Source organism: Astatotilapia calliptera, chromosome 10, assembly GCF_964374335.1.
Source record: "Astatotilapia calliptera chromosome 10, fAstCal68.1, whole genome shotgun sequence".
Taxonomy (NCBI): domain Eukaryota; kingdom Metazoa; phylum Chordata; class Actinopteri; order Cichliformes; family Cichlidae; genus Astatotilapia; species Astatotilapia calliptera.
The window spans coordinates 24974258-24995355 of record NC_137431.1 but is presented as its reverse complement, the minus strand read 5'-3'; the positions used below and the strand labels follow the sequence as shown (position 1 = coordinate 24995355).

The 21098-nt window shown below is 38.7% G+C and overlaps 1 protein-coding gene across 1 annotated transcript; it reads right to left on the bottom strand.

Annotated features, from left to right (window-relative positions):
* Positions 1 to 325: 325 nt before the first annotated feature.
* ube2b (ubiquitin-conjugating enzyme E2B (RAD6 homolog)) lies at positions 326 to 11008 on the bottom strand. The gene is made up of 6 exons (XM_026182451.2): positions 10801 to 11008; positions 5882 to 5962; positions 5093 to 5118; positions 3984 to 4073; positions 2212 to 2300; positions 326 to 2059 (listed from the first exon to the last, which is right to left on the bottom strand). The coding sequence occupies exons 1-6, from the start codon at positions 10842 to 10844 to the stop codon at positions 1931 to 1933; spliced, it is 459 nt and encodes a 152-aa protein (XP_026038236.1). The 5' UTR covers positions 10845 to 11008; the 3' UTR covers positions 326 to 1930.
* Positions 11009 to 21098: the final 10090 nt, after the last annotated feature.

Below are 21098 nucleotides of genomic sequence, written 5' to 3'. Positions count from 1 at the left end.
CTGTACATCTTATCAATCAATCACTGCAGTACTAATCTCAAGTTTTGATGAAGCTCACATTGATTTTGGTACGAGCAGCGTAAAGACAGAGGCTCAGCAAACATGCCAGAAATGTTGCAATATCTTGCTTTAACCAAGTTACATGACAATATGAAAAACTACAATACTCTGTGTAATAGTTCCACCCTATAGTTAATTATGAGACCGGCTGTCGGTCTCTTCGCGTTAACCCTGTGGGTCCAGGTTACCTGTGTCACCTGGAATTAACCCAGCCTGGTAAAGTGCACAAGGAACCAGATGGATGAATAAATGACCAGAACCTGTGTCAAAGTCTGAAAAATGTGGTTTTTTTATTATGTTTATACAGCATATCGTTAAGTATACATTATGTTTATTTCACAAAATTGTTTTTTATAACATATCCCTTCTGCTTATTGGGTGAGATAAGTCACAAGCCACAATATAACCTTTATTATCAAGGAAAAGAGGAATTCTGGTTTATGATGACTGATTACTTAGCCGGAGTCGGGCAGGTTAAGTGAGTAATTTACACTCGAGGGATGGCGTTTTTAAATGGGGGAAATAAGAGCAAATAAAACGGTGGGCAAAAAGCAGGCATGAAAACAACTTGAGCCCTTAGGAAAACAGTTGACATCACACTCTTAGAACAGGCTTTATGATCTTTGCAGCAGTTTGTTCTTATCCAATCAATTCTCTTATAAAGTGCCCAAAAATTATAGGGAAAAAAAACCGTATGAAGCTTTCATTCTCTGCTTATTTGCTAATTCAGATGTCAGCTGTGTCATTTTTAAGAGAAAGAACAAAAGCACCGACTGTGTTCAGGCTGACACATGTCACAGGCGACAAAGCATTCAGAAGTCATTTACTTTCTTTGACAAACTAAATGAGAAAACCAAGAGGAGAACAGTTTGACTGCAAACAGTAAAAAGGTTCAATAAATAGAAAAAAAGCAGACTAAAGAAACACACGATGTAGAAGCAGAGTACCTCCAGCAATGCCAATTCTGTCCCCATCCCCCCCACATCGAATGATACAGCGACACCACCCACATCTGAACTCGCTGGCTAAGGGCCATCAGGCCCTACATATATTTTGATTATAGCATTATATGCGGTTTCTAATATACCAAAGAATGAAACTGTCGGGGACTGCAGAGCCTCAGTCCAAGTTTTCCGTGTTAATATTCACTTTCTCATAACCCTCTCAAACAACCTTCTTCTACCCGCGAGCAGAAATGATTAAAAGAAAAGCTCAGAGATTGCCAGTCATGATTCATCAGTGCAAGGGAGACTTGGCACTGCTGCAGCCTGTGACGTCTGCGAGCCCAAACCTACAGCATCTCTTAAAATAAACAGAGATATGCTGGAAGAGATCAGGGACTGCTCTTTATCAGCTGAATCTGCTGTCGACTTCAAAGATGACGATGATGGTGATGATGCTACCGATTTTGGCTTTTCCCACGACTTTCAAAATAATGATTCAGTCATTGATGTGCCCCTTTCTTAGCCAAGTTGTGGATACAAAAAAAAAAAAAAGAGGGGGGGATGGGAAGGAGTCTGTGAAACACAAACAGCATCATTCCAACCAGAGATATATTACAAATTCTGTTAGCAATAACTTATGTCACATCATGCAATAAAAAAATAAAATAAAAGTAAAGACAGGGAACAAATACAAGATTGATTTCCCCTCTCCTGTTTCCCTAAAATGCATTGGCAAGCAAGGTAATGTCCATTCTGGTTTGGTTGTTCTTGCGCCCCCCCCCAGTGTGGCACTTAAGTTCTTCTGATATAGTTGCTGTGTTTTCTTTTTTCTTGATTTTTTTTCTCGATGAGGTAAAAATGAGAGACTGAAGTACTTGGATGGTGAAGAGTGGGTGATGGAGAGAAGAGCAGAGAACAAGAGGAGCTCAGACATCCACCCAGCTCTGCTCCACGATGGCCGTCACCCTCTTCTCGTACTCTCTCTTGTTTTCCTGATAGAGCTGTGCGGCCTGACTGTTGGCTGGGCTGTTGGGGTTTGGCTCGTCCAGCAATGACTGCGAGAGAGAAAAAAAGGAAGACTAATGATGAAAATGTTGACATCCTGAAGATTAAATAACCAGGAGAGATACTTCGGATGTCCCTGTATAGAATCATCATGCTTCACCGTGAATTAAAATGTATGAAAAGGGAGTGAAACACGACCAACCTGGATGGAGGTGAGTATGGACGACACATCGTATGTGGGGCTCCAGCGATTCTGAAGTATGTCTAAACATATACTGCCATCTGCGTAAACTGACATGCAGAGAAAAAGATCAGCAACACATTTACAACTAAAGCTAACGAGGAATGTATCCGTGACCATTCATTTTATGCTAATGTGCGTTATATTTAATGCTGTATGCTTTCATATTTAATTGTTGCCCCTTGTTTTCTCATTGTACTGTTTTTGTTTGACCTGCCAGAGGCTACAGATTAAATATAGACATTAATGTGCGCCGTCCCTTTAATAAATACATGACACTTTTTAAAATTAAACATTTAAATTGAATTTAAATCATCAAGACAGTTTCTTTACATTACTGGTGAAGTACATTGTAATCTGGTGCTTGTTCTTATTGTAGCACTGCAAACTGAAAACTTAAAAATGAAACAAAGCCATAAATAAGTCTAACATATTACGTACATAACTCATCACAATGCCGGCATCCACCAAGGTTATTATAGTTCATAAAAATGTGTGAAAATACATTTTAGGCTCTGATGCATGTTTATTGAGACTGCGAGATCTGGAAGACTGGGTCTACCACCAGAAACTGAATAAAATAACAAACCATTAAAAAGGAAAATTGACAAATTTACAACATGTTTAGCAAGAGTTGGATATTTATTCTGAGTAAAAATGTAAAAAAGTTAAACATTCTTACAATTTCATTTTTAAACAGAGGAATTGGGCCGCTGGTATAAACCTAGTGGAAAGTTGCAGTGGTTCATTTTTGCTCCTGGACATTTTTTTTTTAACTCTTTAAAAGAAAATGTATATATATATTAACACTGTAGGGTTTCATTTAATAGCTACAGAAGTCTTGATGTGTGTTTATTTGCACAAAATATATTCAATATTACACAATCATCTACAAAAACCTACAATTTTTTTAGATTGGGTTTAAAACTGAAGCATAGGGGTGCTGGTTTATCTGGCTGGATTAGCTCACTGGTTCAGCATGTGACTCATTTGGCATAAGGTTAATGTGGAGGCCGCCCTGATGCCATTTACTGTTCTTTCTTTCAGCTTTCCTGACGCCTTTCTACCTGCTACAATAAAAGCTAGATGCAGATAAAGTCCTCAGTCTTTAAACTAGGCTGTCCACTCTCCTTCTATGAGATATACCTGCAGCCTATAGACAGGGATGATGTTACACTGTAAAATATAAATCTACTCATAGTTTGTGCAACATTCTTATAGATTTAGTGTAGAAGGTAATTAAAATAGCCAGTAAAAGTCTGATCTACTGACCTGGCAGCCAAAACGTGTTATGTTGAACAATTATTCTAGTATACTTCAACACATAGATCACATAAACATACCTGAAATTTTAAAATCTATTTTTATATTATATATATTGTAACAAAGATGTTTTTAAAGAAATAAAAGGCAATGATTATGTAAATAATTTAAATTTTTATTCCTACAATTTGTTTTTTAGCACAATTTTATATAAACCCGACTGAAAAAGTAACATTTTAGATGATCTGTAACAGATAAAGGATATAGTATAGATATAATACACACAAATAGAGCCATTACAAAAAAGTATTTCTGTATCAACTATAATGTGTTCAGAAATGACCCCACACTGTCATTTTATTCACTAGACTAGCTTAGTTGCTTGAAGGTCAGAACACTTTGTAAGCTTCAGTGAACATGGGTGCTGCACCACTGATAATTGAAGGCATTTCAGCTGCTAGCCCACTTACCATTTGGGTGAAACATTCTGGAGACAAACCGAACCGTGGGAGGCTTGTTTGGGTACTCCTCAGAAAACTCTATCAGAAGCTTAAATGTTCCTGCAGAGATAGACGGAGAGGGTATGAGGCAGAACAAATGACAGACAGAGGGAGCGCGAGGGGAGGGGGGGTGAACGTAAGTAATTTTGCAAGGAGAATACAGATGTGAAGGATGGAGGGGGTCAGACAAAATGAGGGAAAGAATTATGTTACTATAAATATCAGCAGCTCGACTGAAAAGAGAAGCTAGAAAGTTAATTATTATAAAAGTAGCAATGGACAGTTTTAAATCCAAGCTTGTAGAAAACTGTATGAACGCTGCCTGCCCGCCTGGCAGGGGGACGACAATACCACATCAGCCTTTTATGGTCGAGGGGTAAAAATCGTACTTTATGATGCTGCGTCACCGACCTACAAACTTCTGTTCAATTCACATCATACTATAGTTAAAATAAGTACTTTTATTCATATTTATAGAGCCAGTGCGTGGATACAGCGAGTTTTCAGCCCACCAAAACTGAGCCCCTGATAATTGTTCAGTTGAAATTACTGCAGCTGTGATAACTTGCCAAAGGGACTCCTATACAAAAAATTAGACTACAACTTCTTCAACTTTCAAGGATTAAATGTCAGTTCCCCTTTCTACTTAAAAATAATTGTAGCAGTTCCTAACTCTCAGAGGTCTAGTTGTTATCACATGATTAAAATATGATGACCGATTAAAGTACCAATTTGTTTTCAATTTAAGTCATTTTAAATGCATTTCAGGCACTTAAACCACTCCAGATACTCAATTTGTAATAATTTCTAACTTACAATTTAAAAAAAAAGAAGCTATCTACTCAGAGGTGTGGCGATCCTCACGATAATTGTGGGATTTTGTGCTCAGGTAGACTGATTATTTGAGCATGCAACCCATAATCATTTCACTACACACATGCTGCCCGAAAAGTAATAATACATTGACTGAGTTCTCCGACTCTACAACAACATCACGAGTTCAAGGCAAAGTTAAACCACATCTAGAACTCAGATAAACATGAGGCTGCACTTTAGATGACTCAAAATGTAGAACTTACCATCTTCAAATGGTGTTCCCACAGGCCTGCAGAAGGCAGAGAGAGAGAGATTTAAAATGTTTCCAAAATCCAAATATCCCCACTGCTAATCCCCATTAAGACCCTCTCTAGTAGTACTGCAGTCTGTCCTTCAAGGAGTAGAAGCTCTGCAGACACCAGGGTCCATATTTACTAAGCTCTTCGTGCTCACACAGAACATGTTGAGGGGCCAATTAAAACAGCTGCCTTCATACTTTACATGTGTAGCAGCCTCCCCTTTGATTTAGGTGAGCAACTACGATCGAGTGTATTTTTATAAACCCATGTGAGTATTTCTAATTTGGTTTTGTTACACATCCTTGGTCCTGGTTGGATTTCTAGTTACTTTCAGCTATTCAATTTGCTTGTGCATTTGATGTTTTATTAATTCTTGCGACTTAAATTTCACATCACTTCTGAGTAGATTTTTCTCTAGTCGCTCTTCTTTTAAACACGCACAGCAAATTATCCACCAGAGATACACCCAGTATGCAAAAAGCTACTTCTTTAATACGGGTTCATTCTTAACACACTTTCTTATCTCTAACAGTGTCTTCCAGCCCTCTCTTCCACTGAACACTTGCTGTGACTCCACATGCTGATTTTCCAGACTGCTCTGTGCAACAATCAGGGCTGCAATCAGAAACACTTTTTAAAGCAGAAGGATGTGGTGGACGAGAACACAGTGGGGGTGGGTGGGTTGCAGAATCTGCGCATCACAATCGCAGTGGCACAGTCAAGACGGCAGGGCGGATTTAGAGAATGACTCACCCAAAAATAACAGCGTTCCAAAGCATGATGTTGTTCTCTGATGGCGCTCCGCTCACACCGGTAGGAGGATCTTCTTGAAGTCTGGGCAAGAAAGAGAAAGAAACAGAGACTTTAGAGTGAAGAAAAAGAGGTGAGACGAGAAGACATACACAGCAAAAAAGCCTGAATCAGTGGAAAGGGAGGCAGGGACATGAAGTAAAGGAGCAAAAGCAGGGGGGGGGATAAAGGGGAGAAAAACATGAAAAAGAATGATGGCAAAAAGAAAAACCCCTTAGATGTAAAGGGAGAGAAGCAAGTGGGAAAGACAGCTGAGGAGGGGTGATGGTTTTAATTAACAGCTTTACTGCAGGAAAATTAGCAATCAAAACACGAACTGCTGTATCAACACGACTTTCAACAGACAGCCAGGCTCGCAGGATCAACAGCACTATGACAGTCCTGTTGTCACATGTCAGTGAACATAAGTGCTCATCTGAAGCACTGCAGCACCAGTATTGTATCCACAGTGACCATCAAATCTCTGGTGTTGTTAATGCAAAGCACTTAAGCCATCAAGTCGACCTTCACCTGAAATGACTTCAGAGTAGCACCGACGGGCTATCAGAACAACGTCGAAGCAGGAAACGAGCGGGAGCCAAGAGCCTACACTACAAAGTAAGCTCAACACATCCAGGATCTCTTTTCCTAATCTGGCTTCCCTTACCCTACCATCAGCCATCATCAGATTGTGTTATCACCACAACAAGACAACCCAGGCTTCCCCCACTAAGAGCACTAACGAAGCAAAACTAGCACACACGACCAATCAAAAACAAGGACATCAAATCCAATTTTAGAGATCTAACTAAATCTAAAATGTCGACTGTGTAAGACACAGGAGGATCTGACATGTCATGGCAACTGCTTGTACAATGTACAGGCTGTCGTTTGATATGTGTGAAACCGTTTCAGCCTCATTCGTTCAGCCACAGCACTGCTCTGAGAGGGAGGCAAATTGGGTAAGCAGTTTTAGCATATGTGCAAGTTTTATATAAGGTCAGCAAGAAAAAAAGCTTAAAGTCCTTTTTTGGCATCACGTCATTATATTAAAGGTCACACACACACACACACACACACACACACACACACACACACACACACACACACACACGAGAGAAACTATTTAAAAACTGCTTGTAGCCAATAGCAAAAAGAAAAAATGTACTGATTCAAATCTGTGTATTATCATCTGTGTTTGACCTTTTCACCTCTACTGTGACCTTGGGCCCAGACCTTCCCAGTAATAGGAAGCCTGTAGTACTACAAAATAAACCTACCTTTGTTTTAATTAAGCATATTAAAATATCCTACAAGTAATATTTTCCCACCATCTTCCACAATGTGCTGATGAAAGTACTGCGAATCATATCCCAACCATAACCTTTACATTTCCTCTATAGACGCTCTACACTGCTAAATAATTCAGCAAGTTTGGTTGCGGAACCATGTGGAGACAAGTGATGAAAACCGACACATCTACATGTCCAAACATTCTGGCTAATTGATAAAACTTATGTTTCTTCGTATCACAGCAGCTAGACCCCGGCCTGGCAGACTGGGCTCTAAATGAAATCACTTTAGTGTTGTTGTTTTTTTAACAAGTTAAGGTGGAATAACTGCTATGTTTTCAAACATAATGTTTCATATTATATCTTCTCTACACAGACCTCTATCTGATCCGATGAAAGGTGAAAGATTGTCAAATGAGTGCCAGTCAAAGATTTGGAAACCATCGCTTTTCACATGATAGCGCTTGTAATTTGAAGGTAAAAGAGTGAGAAGGTAAAAATAAGAAACTAAAAAGGGTTTGAGATCATATATACATTTGTTTTGGACTGTTCAGCACCCAAATGATTTATCGGCTAACCCAAATTAACCACAGCTGGATTAATCATAATTAAAAATAATAATTAGTCGAGGCTCCACAAATAAAACTACCCAGGCGTGCCTGACAAACGACATGCCACAGCAGCAACTGCCTAGCAACAGAGGCGTCAGCAAATCAAAACAGGTGTGGCAGCGGGTCAACAATTTAAATGAAGTTTCCGACAGCGGCCTCAATAAAATCTGTGTTGGCTATCAAACTGATTTCTGAAGCTCATGGTAGATTATTGTGCAACATTAAAGGTCTTGCTTCAAATCACCAAATCTATATAGGCCAAGTCCGGCAGTCACTACAGGCTATTGAGGCCTACAATTCCAGGCCCAGTTTAAAAGCTGGTTTAATAAGAGCTTATAGCTATAAAACAAGGTAGGCTGATTTGTGCGTCTGTGAGTGCAGATCCATGTCTAAGTCCCTTGCTGTAGACGGACCCACTGCAATTAACCTCATTTACAGTAATCTCCCTGAACTCTTTGCTGGTAAAGGGAAGCTCCACTGAGTTCATCTTCTAGGATAGACCGATAGTTTATTTTACTTGAAACGTGGGGATTACTCACAAGTCTGCAGTAAGGAAGATTAGGGCAAGTACAGGACTGTTGATGAAGAGACTGTGTGGTGGTAAATTTGACATGAATTGTCAGAAAATAAACTAGGAATGCATTTTAATATATTAGTATCAAGTTATTATGTTAGTATTATATTAAGCTATTATGTAAAAATAAAAACAGGATTATTTGCCTTAACTATATGTGGACCAAAACATGCTCTCTGACCTCTAGAGACCGATGGCTGAGGCCAGAAAATACCCGATTAAGATTTAAATTTTAAAAGACTAGCCTCTTATCCCTACTATACCAGCCTCTTTGATTCTCTTTCTTTGATTGAATCCTGAACTGAAATTAGCCCATTAATTTCAAATTAAAAGCCTCCTTGTGTAAATCAGACACATAAACCCCAAAACTGGGGTTACACATTTTTGGGGGGAGAGGTTTGGCTTTTCCTCAATAGAAAGCATTAAATAAGTAATAAAGTAAGCATTTAGCGAAACAGACTCAATGCCTATGAAAAGGAAAACTGCTCTTATATAAGAAACATTCATATCATCTTTTTGTAGTTATATATCATGAAATACATCCAACATGTTTTCTCTTTAAATAGAGACAAAAAGTACAACTTGGTTTCATGTGACATTAGTCACTGTCATTTTAGACTCTTTATATCAGACACTGCATTGTTGCAGGACTTTAATTGCAATCCCTCATAAAACTGTTTATTATTCTAAAAACAGTGTGGTCAAGATAATCATTCATCTCAAACAAAGCCTTCTGGGAATTATGCAGTTTAGCAAATTCAAACACCTGGGTTTAAAAAAGGTACACAAAGTGTTATAACATGTGCCAAAAGAGGTTTTAATGCTCTCTAATAGAAATCAGAGCTTACACACTATTTAAAATATCCATGTGTTATATGAAAGGGTAATACCTGATTTACAATGCTGCATTAATGCTACAAAGTAAGCTAAAATGCGCTAAAATGTAACTACACGTATAATCATAAGTCTTCCTCATAGTAATATACCCTACAAACTCAGTATTTCATTAGCATACAGAGAATGTATCTACTAAACAATAAAACTATTTTAAGAGTGCAGAGAGATGCCCTGTTTCTCTTTCTTTTTAGCTCTGACGATGTGTGTATACATTCAGAGTCAGCTCTGAAGTCTTCTCTCCTTCCTGTGTTTCGGTAAAAGTAACTGCAGTTTGTGGTTTATCAGCTCCAGCCCAGCACGAGCGGCCCAGTTTCATTCATGAAGGCAGCAATGCAGACAACAACGTACAAGAATAAATGCCACAGCTCACTGCAGCGTGGACTAAAATTATTTCTGAAAATGTATCTGGCGAAGAAAAGAAGGTTAAGCCATACTGAATATAGTCAAAAAGAAAGGACCACAGCATTTATTTACCGTCTTATTACACCGAAATTACTGAGCTAAAACCCCACACAACAGTGTAGCGGCCTATTTTTAAGAATACATACACTTTGACTTACAGGTCAAACAGTTGAGGTTAAGCAATACCATGCAAGACTGAATTCAATCAGCCAGCACTGGCGTGGACATATGCTGATTCGGGCATGTGCAATTGTGTTTCCCTTGCCTCAGTGTCACCATTTACCACCTGGGGACTAGCAGAGCAGAGTTCAGTTACAGTGACACATTATCCCCTCTGCTTCAATGGCTGCTCTTAGTAGAATAGCTCAGCATCTTTTTTCCACTGACAGGTGTGTGTGTGTCTGTTATTCACGCACACACAGTTGGATGCCATATGGAGCGAGGCAACAGATTGGGGATAGCAGGTATTACAAGCAGGCCCTTGCCAGGTGTTATTCCCCCAGGAAGCCTTAACATATTCTTTTTGTTATCGTATCATCACGTACTAACTGTGTGTATTAAATATCTGGATTTAAAATAAAGCATCAGAAACATATAGATAGAGCAATCCCTGACCACAAACCTTGGCAAAACCTGCAACCCCTAGGATGAAATATGACCATGCCGACTGATTGACTTACTTGAAAGCACAATATAAACCTACAGCTTGCAGACTGCGGGTATTAATAGGATAAATCCTGTGACATTTAGCTTCTAATCGGGGCCAGTTAAGCCAAGACAAACGGTCACCAGTAAACCTCTGCAAGTGAAGCTGATCCCACACCAAAAAACAAAACTAGCCATAAAAAAAGAAAACGTTATTCCCTCGGTACAAAAACCTCCCCCCACTGCAGAACACAAACAGCGTTTGAATGATCCCCTAGCGTCTCGGTTACTTCATTAGCCATCAAATATCGAGACAAACCATAACCGATGAGCCTGTCTCACATTAACTCCTGCCTGGGTTTCTGCACAGCATTGTTTGCACCAGGAGCTAACACTAAGCTAGCTGCCGACAGCTTCATGGGCTAAAGCTACACAGAGATACCCAAACGATGAGGACGGTACCTTTTAAAATCTCGCATGAGCCGTCTCCTTGCCGGTGTCGACATAATTCAAAATGTGTTAAAAATACAGATATTTAAAAAACAATAATAATAACCCAAGACCATAGACCGAATACTGTCGGAAACAAAATCCGGTACTTCTTCCGCTTGCAGCTCTTTTCTTCTTCTCCCTGAACCACTGGCTAGCTTTAGCTATTTATGGTGACGTCGGTTGCTTACAGAGGCACAGCCCCTTTTAGCTCACAAACGGTGCTGATGTAAAAGCGTTAATTTAAACACCTCCGAGCTGCAAATCCAACTATTTTTGATACTCTTACTATAGGTGGTGTTCATTTTCTCAAAATACCCGGAACTCTTACATACTGTTCGTGTCAAATTTAACTTAAAAAAAAATAGCAGCAAAAAATTTTCCTAAATCCTTTTTCTTTTCCCAAACTGCTCCAGAAATACACAAAATATAATATATTTCAAAATGTACACTGTTTATTTATATATTTATTTAATATTGTGCTACAATTTTCTGTGTATCCAGGCTGTTCCAGGTCATAATTGTGGAGATATGGATTTAAAAAAAAAAAAAAATCTACCACTGTGGTTCAAATCAAGGGAAAATAGTGTTTTTTGGAAATCTTGTGACCGTGAAACTATAAATGTCATATCTGTGTTTATTTTCTTAAGGGACAGTGGTGACAGAGTTCAAGGCGCACCATGACATTGTCATGAGAACTTTTATTTTCCCACCACATTTTATCAAGTTACTTTGAAGGGTCGTATGGAAACACCATAGGAGGGATCATATATGGTACATGTAAGAAACAGAGGTCACACAGAGGTCTGCGGGTGCCTTGAAATGGACACAAGATCTAAAACAGGGCAGTGGTTAGAACTGTCACCTTGTAGCAAGAAAGTTTTTGGTTGGAATCCTGGAGCCTTTCTGTGTGGAGTTTGCATGTCTGACCAACTCCAGAGTAACCGACTTACTCAGGCCTCCTCCCACAGAGAGACAGAGACATGGATTTTAGTTCAACTGATGATAATAATTTAGTAATGTATGTGAGGTAAATGTAGTTTTTCTATCTATCTATCTATCTATCTATCTATCTATCTATCTATCTATCTATCTATCTATCTATCTATCTATCTATCTATCTATCTATCTATCTATCTATCTATCTATCTATCTATCTATCTATCTATCTATCTCAGCGCTTAGACTTGATAGATCAAGTCTAAGCGCCATCTTCTATTCACACACTATTAGAGATGATGTCAGTGGAAGGGTGGGCTGTCAAGAAGCCATTCTTATGGAAGGAACACATGGGGGAAAAGGCTGAGGTATAGCAAATCACACAATAACTGGACTAAAAATCAGTGGCAAAAGGTCTGAAGGAGTTTAAATTTTAAATTTGATCCACCATTCAATACCGCCTGGAAAGAATCTGATTAGCAACAGCTTCATTTTTCAGCATTACAATAATCCCAAACACCCTGCCAATGGAGTAAAAGCATACCTGGATAGAAAAACACATAATGGAACCGAATTAGTCATGGATTGGCTTTCCCAGATCCCGAGCCTCAACATTATGAAGGAGTGTGGGATCATCTTGACAGAGAACAGAACACAAGGCAGCCAGCATCCAAAAAATAGCTTTGAATGTCCATCAAAAAGCCTTGGGAACTATTCCTGAAGACTACTTAAAGAAATTATACGTAAGCTTGCCTAAGAAAGTCCAGGCTGTGTTGAAGTTTTGCACAGTGGCTGATGACCTGCCCAGGGTGTACCCCGCATCTCGCCCTATGGTAGGTGATAGTAATAGTCTCCAACCCTGAATTGGATAAGTAGCAGAGAATGGATGGGTGGATAGTTCCATTTCCATTTGAACAGTTCACCTATTTCCAATTTCTGCAATTTTTCTAGCAAAATATAAAGAATAAAGGGGTGGCTCAAGACTTTTGCACAGTACTCTGTCTCTGGAGTTAGCCATTGCACATACTGACCAACTTCATCTGTTCTCATGGTAACAGTACAATTAATATTTCACCTTTAAGAGTGCTAACTCAGCGAGGTGCAGACCTGTGTGAGTTTCAATCAATGCCATGATTTTAATAACCCTAAAAACCAAATATTTGCTGCCAAAGTTTTTCTGCTATGTTGCCCTGATGAGAACAAAATAACCCAGAAGAGTGAGACTGAATGAAAGATTTTTACCTGATCTAACTGAGCTTACTGGGAACTATGGAACGTGTTCTACTTTTGATTTGATTGAATATCATCAATCTAATACAATCTACCTACTCTGACTTACGGGCGGGAGGCTGACAAGTGAAAATAAAAATGAATGTGCATCTGGCTCGTAATCCACTCTGCGGTAAGTAGCTTAGCTTAAAATCTACATAATTTGTCTGTAGGTAATGCACTCTGTCTGCATGGTCTTCCTTGTGAAGTGATTAATATCAAGTCTGCAAATACACCCTCTGACTTTTAAACAGTTCAGTAGTTACTGAGAATACAGTTGCTGTCATCATGCTGCAGCCTATAATAAATACAAGTACACTTCGATGCACAGAAGGAAACTGCACTACAATCAAATAAAGAGCCAACCCTTTTCATTAACTCAGGGTGTTCTGATCCCAGACATGGAGCATGTTCGTGCACTAGTGGTCAAGAAAAGCTATTAGCATGAGATAACAATAACCAGTTTTGTTCTCATGCTTCCATGCTTCTCTGTGATTAGCACAATATTACAAATACAACAGGCCAAATAAAAATGCAGCACTCTGTAAGTGTGGTTGTGCCTGCAGTCTGGAAAAAGAAAAGGAAAATGTTTTTCTCCTATTGTTTAAATAGCATTTTTATTATAAATGGTTTGTTGTGTGTTCTATTTTCCTCTAGAAATTATTTTCAGTTTTAACTTATGCATCTTTATTATGGTTTATTATTCCCTGACAATAAATGCTCTCTTTTCTTGTCGATTTATTTACAGTTTATATTTTAATCAGACTTAATCAACCTTCTTAATAAATTTTGAGTATGTCTGTTTATACTGGCTTTGATGGTGGTGAGTCAAAACGACTGCGGAGATTTTAGATTACGCAAAGTTAGACATGCACAGTTACATGGATTCTTGCAGAGAGAATTACCTCATTAATCAGTCTTCATAAAATCCTGTAAGATAATATTATTCATAGTTACAGACTTCAATGAGGTGTTATTTTTCTCTCACATGTTAACTGAAATAGTGCAAAGTTGATTGAAGTACTTTTTAAATAACAAGGATTTAACAAAAGTATTGCATTAACTGTTTAGGAGTTAAATCAATTTTTGTGCACAGTTATTTCAAGAGGCTCAACTATCACTGGACTGCCCAGCAGATATATAGCCGGTTGATGCCTGTATCCTCGATGTTCCATGACAAGCTACGCAGATAAAAGATTTGGACTGAAGTCCAGTCGTTCAGCTTGAGTTTACCGTCTTCTCAATGGAACTGTCAATATGAGGCGCAAAGAGATCTCAGTGCAAATTAAGGTTGAAAAACCAAAATAAACCTATCAGAGAGAAAGCAAAATTATCTAGTAGATTCTTAAAAGGAATCAATGCGCTGACCAACTGTAGCCTAAAAGACCACAGGAGAAAGGAAAGTGGATGATGGCATCATTCCCATCATCCACTTGATGCCCAAAAAAAACAACTTCACAACATCAAACCAAGTCAAGAACACTCTTGAAGAAGCAGGTGTGAAATCGTCACTTCTCCAATCAATAGAGACCTCTATACAGAGGGTGTACAGCAAGGCACAGATCACTGTTTACAATTAAGAACAAGACGATCATAACAGACTTCATCAGAAAACATCTAATTGGAAATATGAACCCAAGACTATCTCGTATCTCGCAGAATGGTGAGAAAACATGGAGAAAATAAGAAACAGCTCAGAATCTGAAGGATACCACATTATCTGCAAGTCATGTTGGAGGCAGTATTATGACATGGGCATGCATGGCTGCATACTCTGGCTGCAAAAAGCACTCAAGCCGATCCTTATATGTAATTTTTCTGGGGTGTTTCCAGTTACTTTTGAACCTTGAAAACATGAAACAGAAGGTATACACTTCAACCAAATCATCAGAGTTTCAAAATTAAAATTAACTGTGGTCGTTCAGAGAGGCAAAATTACAAAAGTCTTGCTGACTCACCAAAATAGAAATTAGTTCCAGCTCGAATCTATTCTGATTTCTGGTCTCTGTGTAAGTGAATGTGATTCTCGCTGAGAAACAAGTGACATTATTTAATCATCTGATTGTTTTCTTTGTTACAGCGTGCATGTAAAGAACCTTGTCATATTTCCGCTGACTGGTAACTTCATCATCTTTGCTCTTTGCAGAGAAAAGGCCAATACTTGCTGGAATTTTAAACTGGAGAGCTGTTGCAGAAAAACTCATCAGGGTCATCTGAAATCTACTGGGCTTCAGTGAAATCCCACTCAAAGCTTCAGCAAATCTAAATGACCATTTAATCTAGCTTAATTATTCTCTTGGCCCTTTGCTTGAGAGAGTCCAGTCTGCAGCTATCAATAGAGCCGAAGCTTTGTTAACAGTGAGAGAATGTAGGTCACTCACAAACAAAAGTGGCTGGCATCAGCTCACCCTATAACTGGAAATGAAAAGCATTCATGTAATGAAAAACACATTTTCACCCTGCCATGCTTTGCAAGCTCTTGGGGAAAGAAACTGATTTATATATGGTTTCATATCAACGGCGATGAAGCCGATTATATCCACTGAGAAACAGTGAAATGTTGAACATTATTATGAGTGCAACCGATTGGGTTTCTTGAACAGCTTATATTTCTTGACACAGTATTACTTTAATTTGCTGTTCGATTACTGGAGAAAAGGGTAACCCTCTGTTTGTCTGCCTATCTGTCGGAGTTGGATAAACGCCTGGATCCAGCCAAAACAAGCAGGAAGAGAGTACCACTGCTGAGCTCAGGTGCTTTTAATAGAAAGGCCAAAGAAACAGTACATTGCTTTCTCACTTTCACCGAGACGCAGGGACAGTGTTGTTTCCCTTCATCTCTCCTTCTCACACAAACATACTGTTAATAAAACCATATATGTTTTAAGAAAACCTTATCTTTCTTCGCTGAAACTGGTTTAGTGAAACATTCAAACTCTACAACTACAGTGTATACAACGCAAACTTTACATAGTCCATTTAAAAAGTTTATATTAGAAAAGTTATTGACTCTTTAATCTTTTTCTTGAACCTTACAAATCCAAACTGAAATGCTTTCCAATCACGTGGGAGTTATTAAAGTAAATAAACACATACTGTGTTAACTTTACCATTACTGTGCATGTGTGTGTTAAGTGCACCTTTACTCCTCCTGTGGGAATTAAGAGGGTAAGAAGCAGCCAGATGATTCTGATCAAATGAACTGATCTTCAGCAAATGTGTGGACCTCTATAAAAACAGACGTTTTGGTGATTTGTTGGTCTGTGGCATTCACGTGTGTAACATGATGCCACACTCTTCCCTGTAGTGGACATTGCAGCAAATTCGCCCCAAGATCAGTCCCCCAAAAATCCACCTCAGACCCTGCAGACCTCAGCTGGCATGTTAAATGTTGATTTCATGACAACACAGTTAAAAAAAGACTTAGCAAGTAATTATAAGACTGCTTGAGCAGTTTTCTTGGGACAGAAAAGACAAAAAAGAGATGTTTAACTATAATGCACAGCACCATGTTTGGTGAAAGCTAAATGCATTATATCAGCACAGGTCATGCCGGCTGTCAAACATGGCGGTGGATGTGTGAGGATTTGGACTTGTTTTGGAACAACTTCTTGTTTATGAACCCGGGAACCTTGCAGTTATACTGCTGACCATGAACTTCTCTGGGTACCACAGTATGTCTGACAAGCGGTCCTACAGCTACACCTCAGCTAAAACTGGGTCATGTAACAAATGCAAATCTACAACAGAATGGCTGAAAAAGAAAAGAATGCAGGTGCTGCAATAGCCAACTCAAACATCAACCTAACTGAAATGCGTGGTGGGAGAGCTGTGCATAAACAAGTGCCAGCAAACCTCAATGAACTGAATGAACGTTGTAAAGAGGAGTGGGCCAAAGTTCCTCCACAACCATGTGAGAGACTGATGAAGTCATAGAGACAATGTTCACTGGAGGTTTTTGCTGCTAAAGTTGTATGTATAAACTAAAACTGGGCTGATGAGTCAGAACTAATTGTCAGCCATTAATCTTAGATTAATCTTATTTTCATCACAGTGAAACAGAAAAGAAAAATGTTAATGGACTTGAAATGAATATGTTCTTCATTAATATGATAGGCCTGTTTACAAAATTAGGTAAAACTTGGTGCATTAATAAGTACAATCAGACAGCTGCAGTCTTCGGGTGGTTTACCTTTAATACTTCCTGCCTTCTTCTGTTTTGTGTTGTGTGGATAGAGAAATCACTCAGGCCTGCATACCTCATGCATTAGTCTCACTCTAGTGACTCATTAGTTTTTACAGAAACCTGCTTCTGGCTGGAAGACTCCAGCCTAAGTGTGAGGGCAGGACTGTGACTGAGCCACCAACATGTGCTGCGGCCATCAGCGCTAATGAGGAGCAAAGCTTTAAGATGGCACAAGCTAATTGTCTCATTAGAGCTTTGATGCAATGGTGGTAATTAAATTTCACAGTTGACTGGGTAAGTGTTAGGCAGCCGGTGTCATGGTTGGATTTTAGGATGTGTGAAGGGCACTGGTACTTGTAGTGTGATGAAATTTAAATTAATTAAACCAAACCCCTTTTAAATTAATTCTATCACGTTTTTAGGAGGCGCTCTCTAATCAACCATCTCCTTCTCATACTGATTTTTCTAGCCACAAAAACTAGGACCAGCAGATTTTGGTGATTATTGGATTTTTTGTTTAGTGCTATCCATAAATATCTTCCCTTTTGAGTTGAGTTAAATATCTTGCCACTCATAGTACCAAGAAAGACTAATGATTAAGTTTTTTCTTAACTGCTCCACTTAAGATGAAATCAGGAAGGAGGTTAAGAAGGTTTAAGTATTCTTCGAAGATACTCCCTCTTTTCTCTCCAAACCTCAACATATATAGATTTCATTTGTGGACTACTTGCTTAAATAGTGAAACTGCAACAGCAAGTTGTTGTTTTTTTTGTATTTTTTCATTTTTTTCTAGTATACTCTTTAATTTTTATTGATATATTGCAGTGATTAAGGAAGTGGCAGAGGTCTTAGCAGTAGACAAACAATAAAGTTCAGGTATTTTGACAATAAAACTTGCTTTTTACAAATATTTTGCTTCTGTACATCATTACAGTGGATTTTAATTTAAGCAGTCAAGATATGACTGAAATGCAGATTCACGAGATTTTGCAAAGTATTCCATTAACTGGTAAAACTTTCCTCTCCTCTTGCTACTTCTTTGTGACTCTGTCTGCCTTCAGTCTTGTATTTGTGCTGAGATCAGGTCACTCACTTGACCATTGAAGAATATTTGATTTCTTTGCCTTGAGAAACTCTTTGGTTTCTTTTGCAGAATGTTGTGAGTTATTATCTAGCTGCGCTGTGAAGCATCTACTTTATTGGATCATCTTTGCAATTTGTGTGAATCTGAGCAGAAAGTATAGACCTCTACACTTTACAATTCATCCTGCTACTTCTATCAACAAACACTAGTGACTAAATTCCACTGGAACCATAAATACCAGTACCATAACATTGCATTCAGTATGTCCGACAAATGATGTGGTATGCATCTTCCCACCATTTTGGTACAAGATTACATGGGTTTCACCCAGCCAAAGAATTTTCCAAAATTTTCCAACTATTTAGGCTTGTTAAGATATTGTCTGGTAAAGTCTAATTTTCCCTTCCTGCTTTTTAATGTAACCAGTGGTTTGCAGCTTGTTATAAATACAAGTATCTCCCGATTGTCTTGACAATAACATGCCTACCTCGTCAAGCTTGTTCATGACTAGATGCTGTCAAGGGTCTATTTTAACTTAGGAAATAATTGCGATCATCCACTAGTTGTCTCCCGTGTCCTTCCTGTGGATGTTGCTGATCAGTGCATTCCTTCTTTTTGAAAATCTAGGACTGTGTATTAAAATGGCTACAGTTAATGCAATACTTTTATTAAATCCCTTGAATTATAGCTGAAGCCTGCACTTCAATGACATGTGGACTGTTTGATTTACAATCCCCTGTGGTGGTGTACAGGGGCAAAATTACAAAAATATGATTCATTATTCAAGTACGTATGGTCCTAACACTGCTTCTGATTCTTTTTTCCATAAAAGGAACCTTTCATGTGTAGAAGGGATTCTAATATGTAGAGCCAGCTGTAGCCATTTAGTTGCTCTTTGTGCAATTAGGATTTGATGCCTTTGACCCTCACGTCTTAGATGTTAAAAAGAACAAACTGTGATTTGCTGTTAGATTCTGATTGACGCCCATCTCTGTGTCTGGAATAATTAATAGCTCATTTTTACCGTGACTGTTGTGGGCTGTGTGAGTAAATCCACACAAGTCCACCCTGCAGCAGGATGCTCATGTCATATCAGAAGGTTTGCAGGGAAGGTCAGTAACATTGTTAAGCAGTGTGAAGTTGGAAAAGCTAAAACAAAGACCGTTAGGTTCCTCCTCCCCTTCCTACAGTCTGTCTGTAATTCTCAGTATTAGGTGTTTAGTAAAAAAAATGTTTTCAGCAATATATAAGGCATACTGCATATCAGTGCCAGACTTTTAAGAGTGTGCCTGTCCAGCTGGCAATGCTCTAGGTGGCCACCTCCATGGTCTATGCCCTGCTTTTTAAAAAACACATTTAAAAAAAATGTTATTGCTGTTATAAAAGTCTATAATTATCTTTACAATTAGGCCACATGTGCTAGGTGTACACAATCAAATTCAAGTCTAAAGCTGTGGGTAACTAAGCTGCAACTCATAATTCAATGCTGATGCAACAACAGGGCTTTTGAGGCAATACCTTTGCACAGTGTGGTGTGAGGCATGGAAAACAATAGCGCTGTACCCAGCCAGTCTGGGTACCTGACCACGAATATAAACTGTGTGGGCTGCACCTTTCTGGCCTTTTGTCAGTCTCCTTCCTTTTAAAGCAAGTCTCAAGGGAGGCTGTGGGATCTTTGCATGTACCAAGACCCGGATCATTTTGTTCCCTTGGAGAAAGGGCTGCTTTGTTTTTCTGACTCACAATGTTATGTGGTGGTGGAATTTTTGAAAAAGCAACCGTAAGAGGCACCCATCATTGTGGCATTTGAAATGCAGTTTGAGATCAGTGGTCTTTCTTAAGTAGACATTCAGAGATCATTTTATCAGTTTAGTGTATTTACAGTTTCAGAAATGTTTGGTGACTAACAATTGACCCAAAATAGGTGTCTTCTGGGCATGAAAGTTCATTCATAAAGGCAACATTACACTTAACAGTTTCTTACATATATATTCAATAGAATTATCCCCCTCGCCTCCACAATCCTTTCTTAAAAGTGAGATGTGAAAGAGGGATACACAGCCTGTATTTCCTCTTTAGCAACAGCAGATGGAGCTCCAGATCTCAGATGGGAACAGTAGCCTGTTGTTGTCATGGTTTCAGGTATCCTGGAGGCACAGTGCTGGATGCTAATTGGTAGAAGAATGAGAGAGAGGTGGAGGTAGTGTTGCTGCCTCATTCTTTTCTTCTTCCTCTTTTTTTCTAAATCACTGCATCTCTATATTTAGCCTGTCACATGAAACAATCAATAAAATCAGGGAATGAGTGAAAAAAGTTGTTAAAATAATGCATTATTAGAGCAATATTTCATACAGGTGCCCTAAAGTGTAGTTTTATATTATATATTTATGACACATTGCATTTTAACATGTTGCATTTGGTGCCTTTTTCTTATTACTTTCTGTTCTCATGTGATTGACACCATAATTTGATTGAAGTGATCGTCTGCTGTAACTTTCTGCATTAAAAAGCTACTGTCTTGAGTGTTTATTTTGCATGTATCCAAACCCGGTATTGAATAATCTGTCAGCTTCTTCTATTTCCGTATGTGTCCGTCTCCTGCAGACAGCCAGTCTGTGCTTCTCTCTCTGTTTGGAGTTTTTCATGCAGAGGGAAATCATCACATGACTTCACAATGCACCACTGATGTAATGCTATGTATGCCTGATAAGCTATCGTTATACAACCGGTGGCTGTATTTTTGTGAGCATGATGTCTGACTGTCCCCCGGGGTTTTGATTGTTTCTATCATCT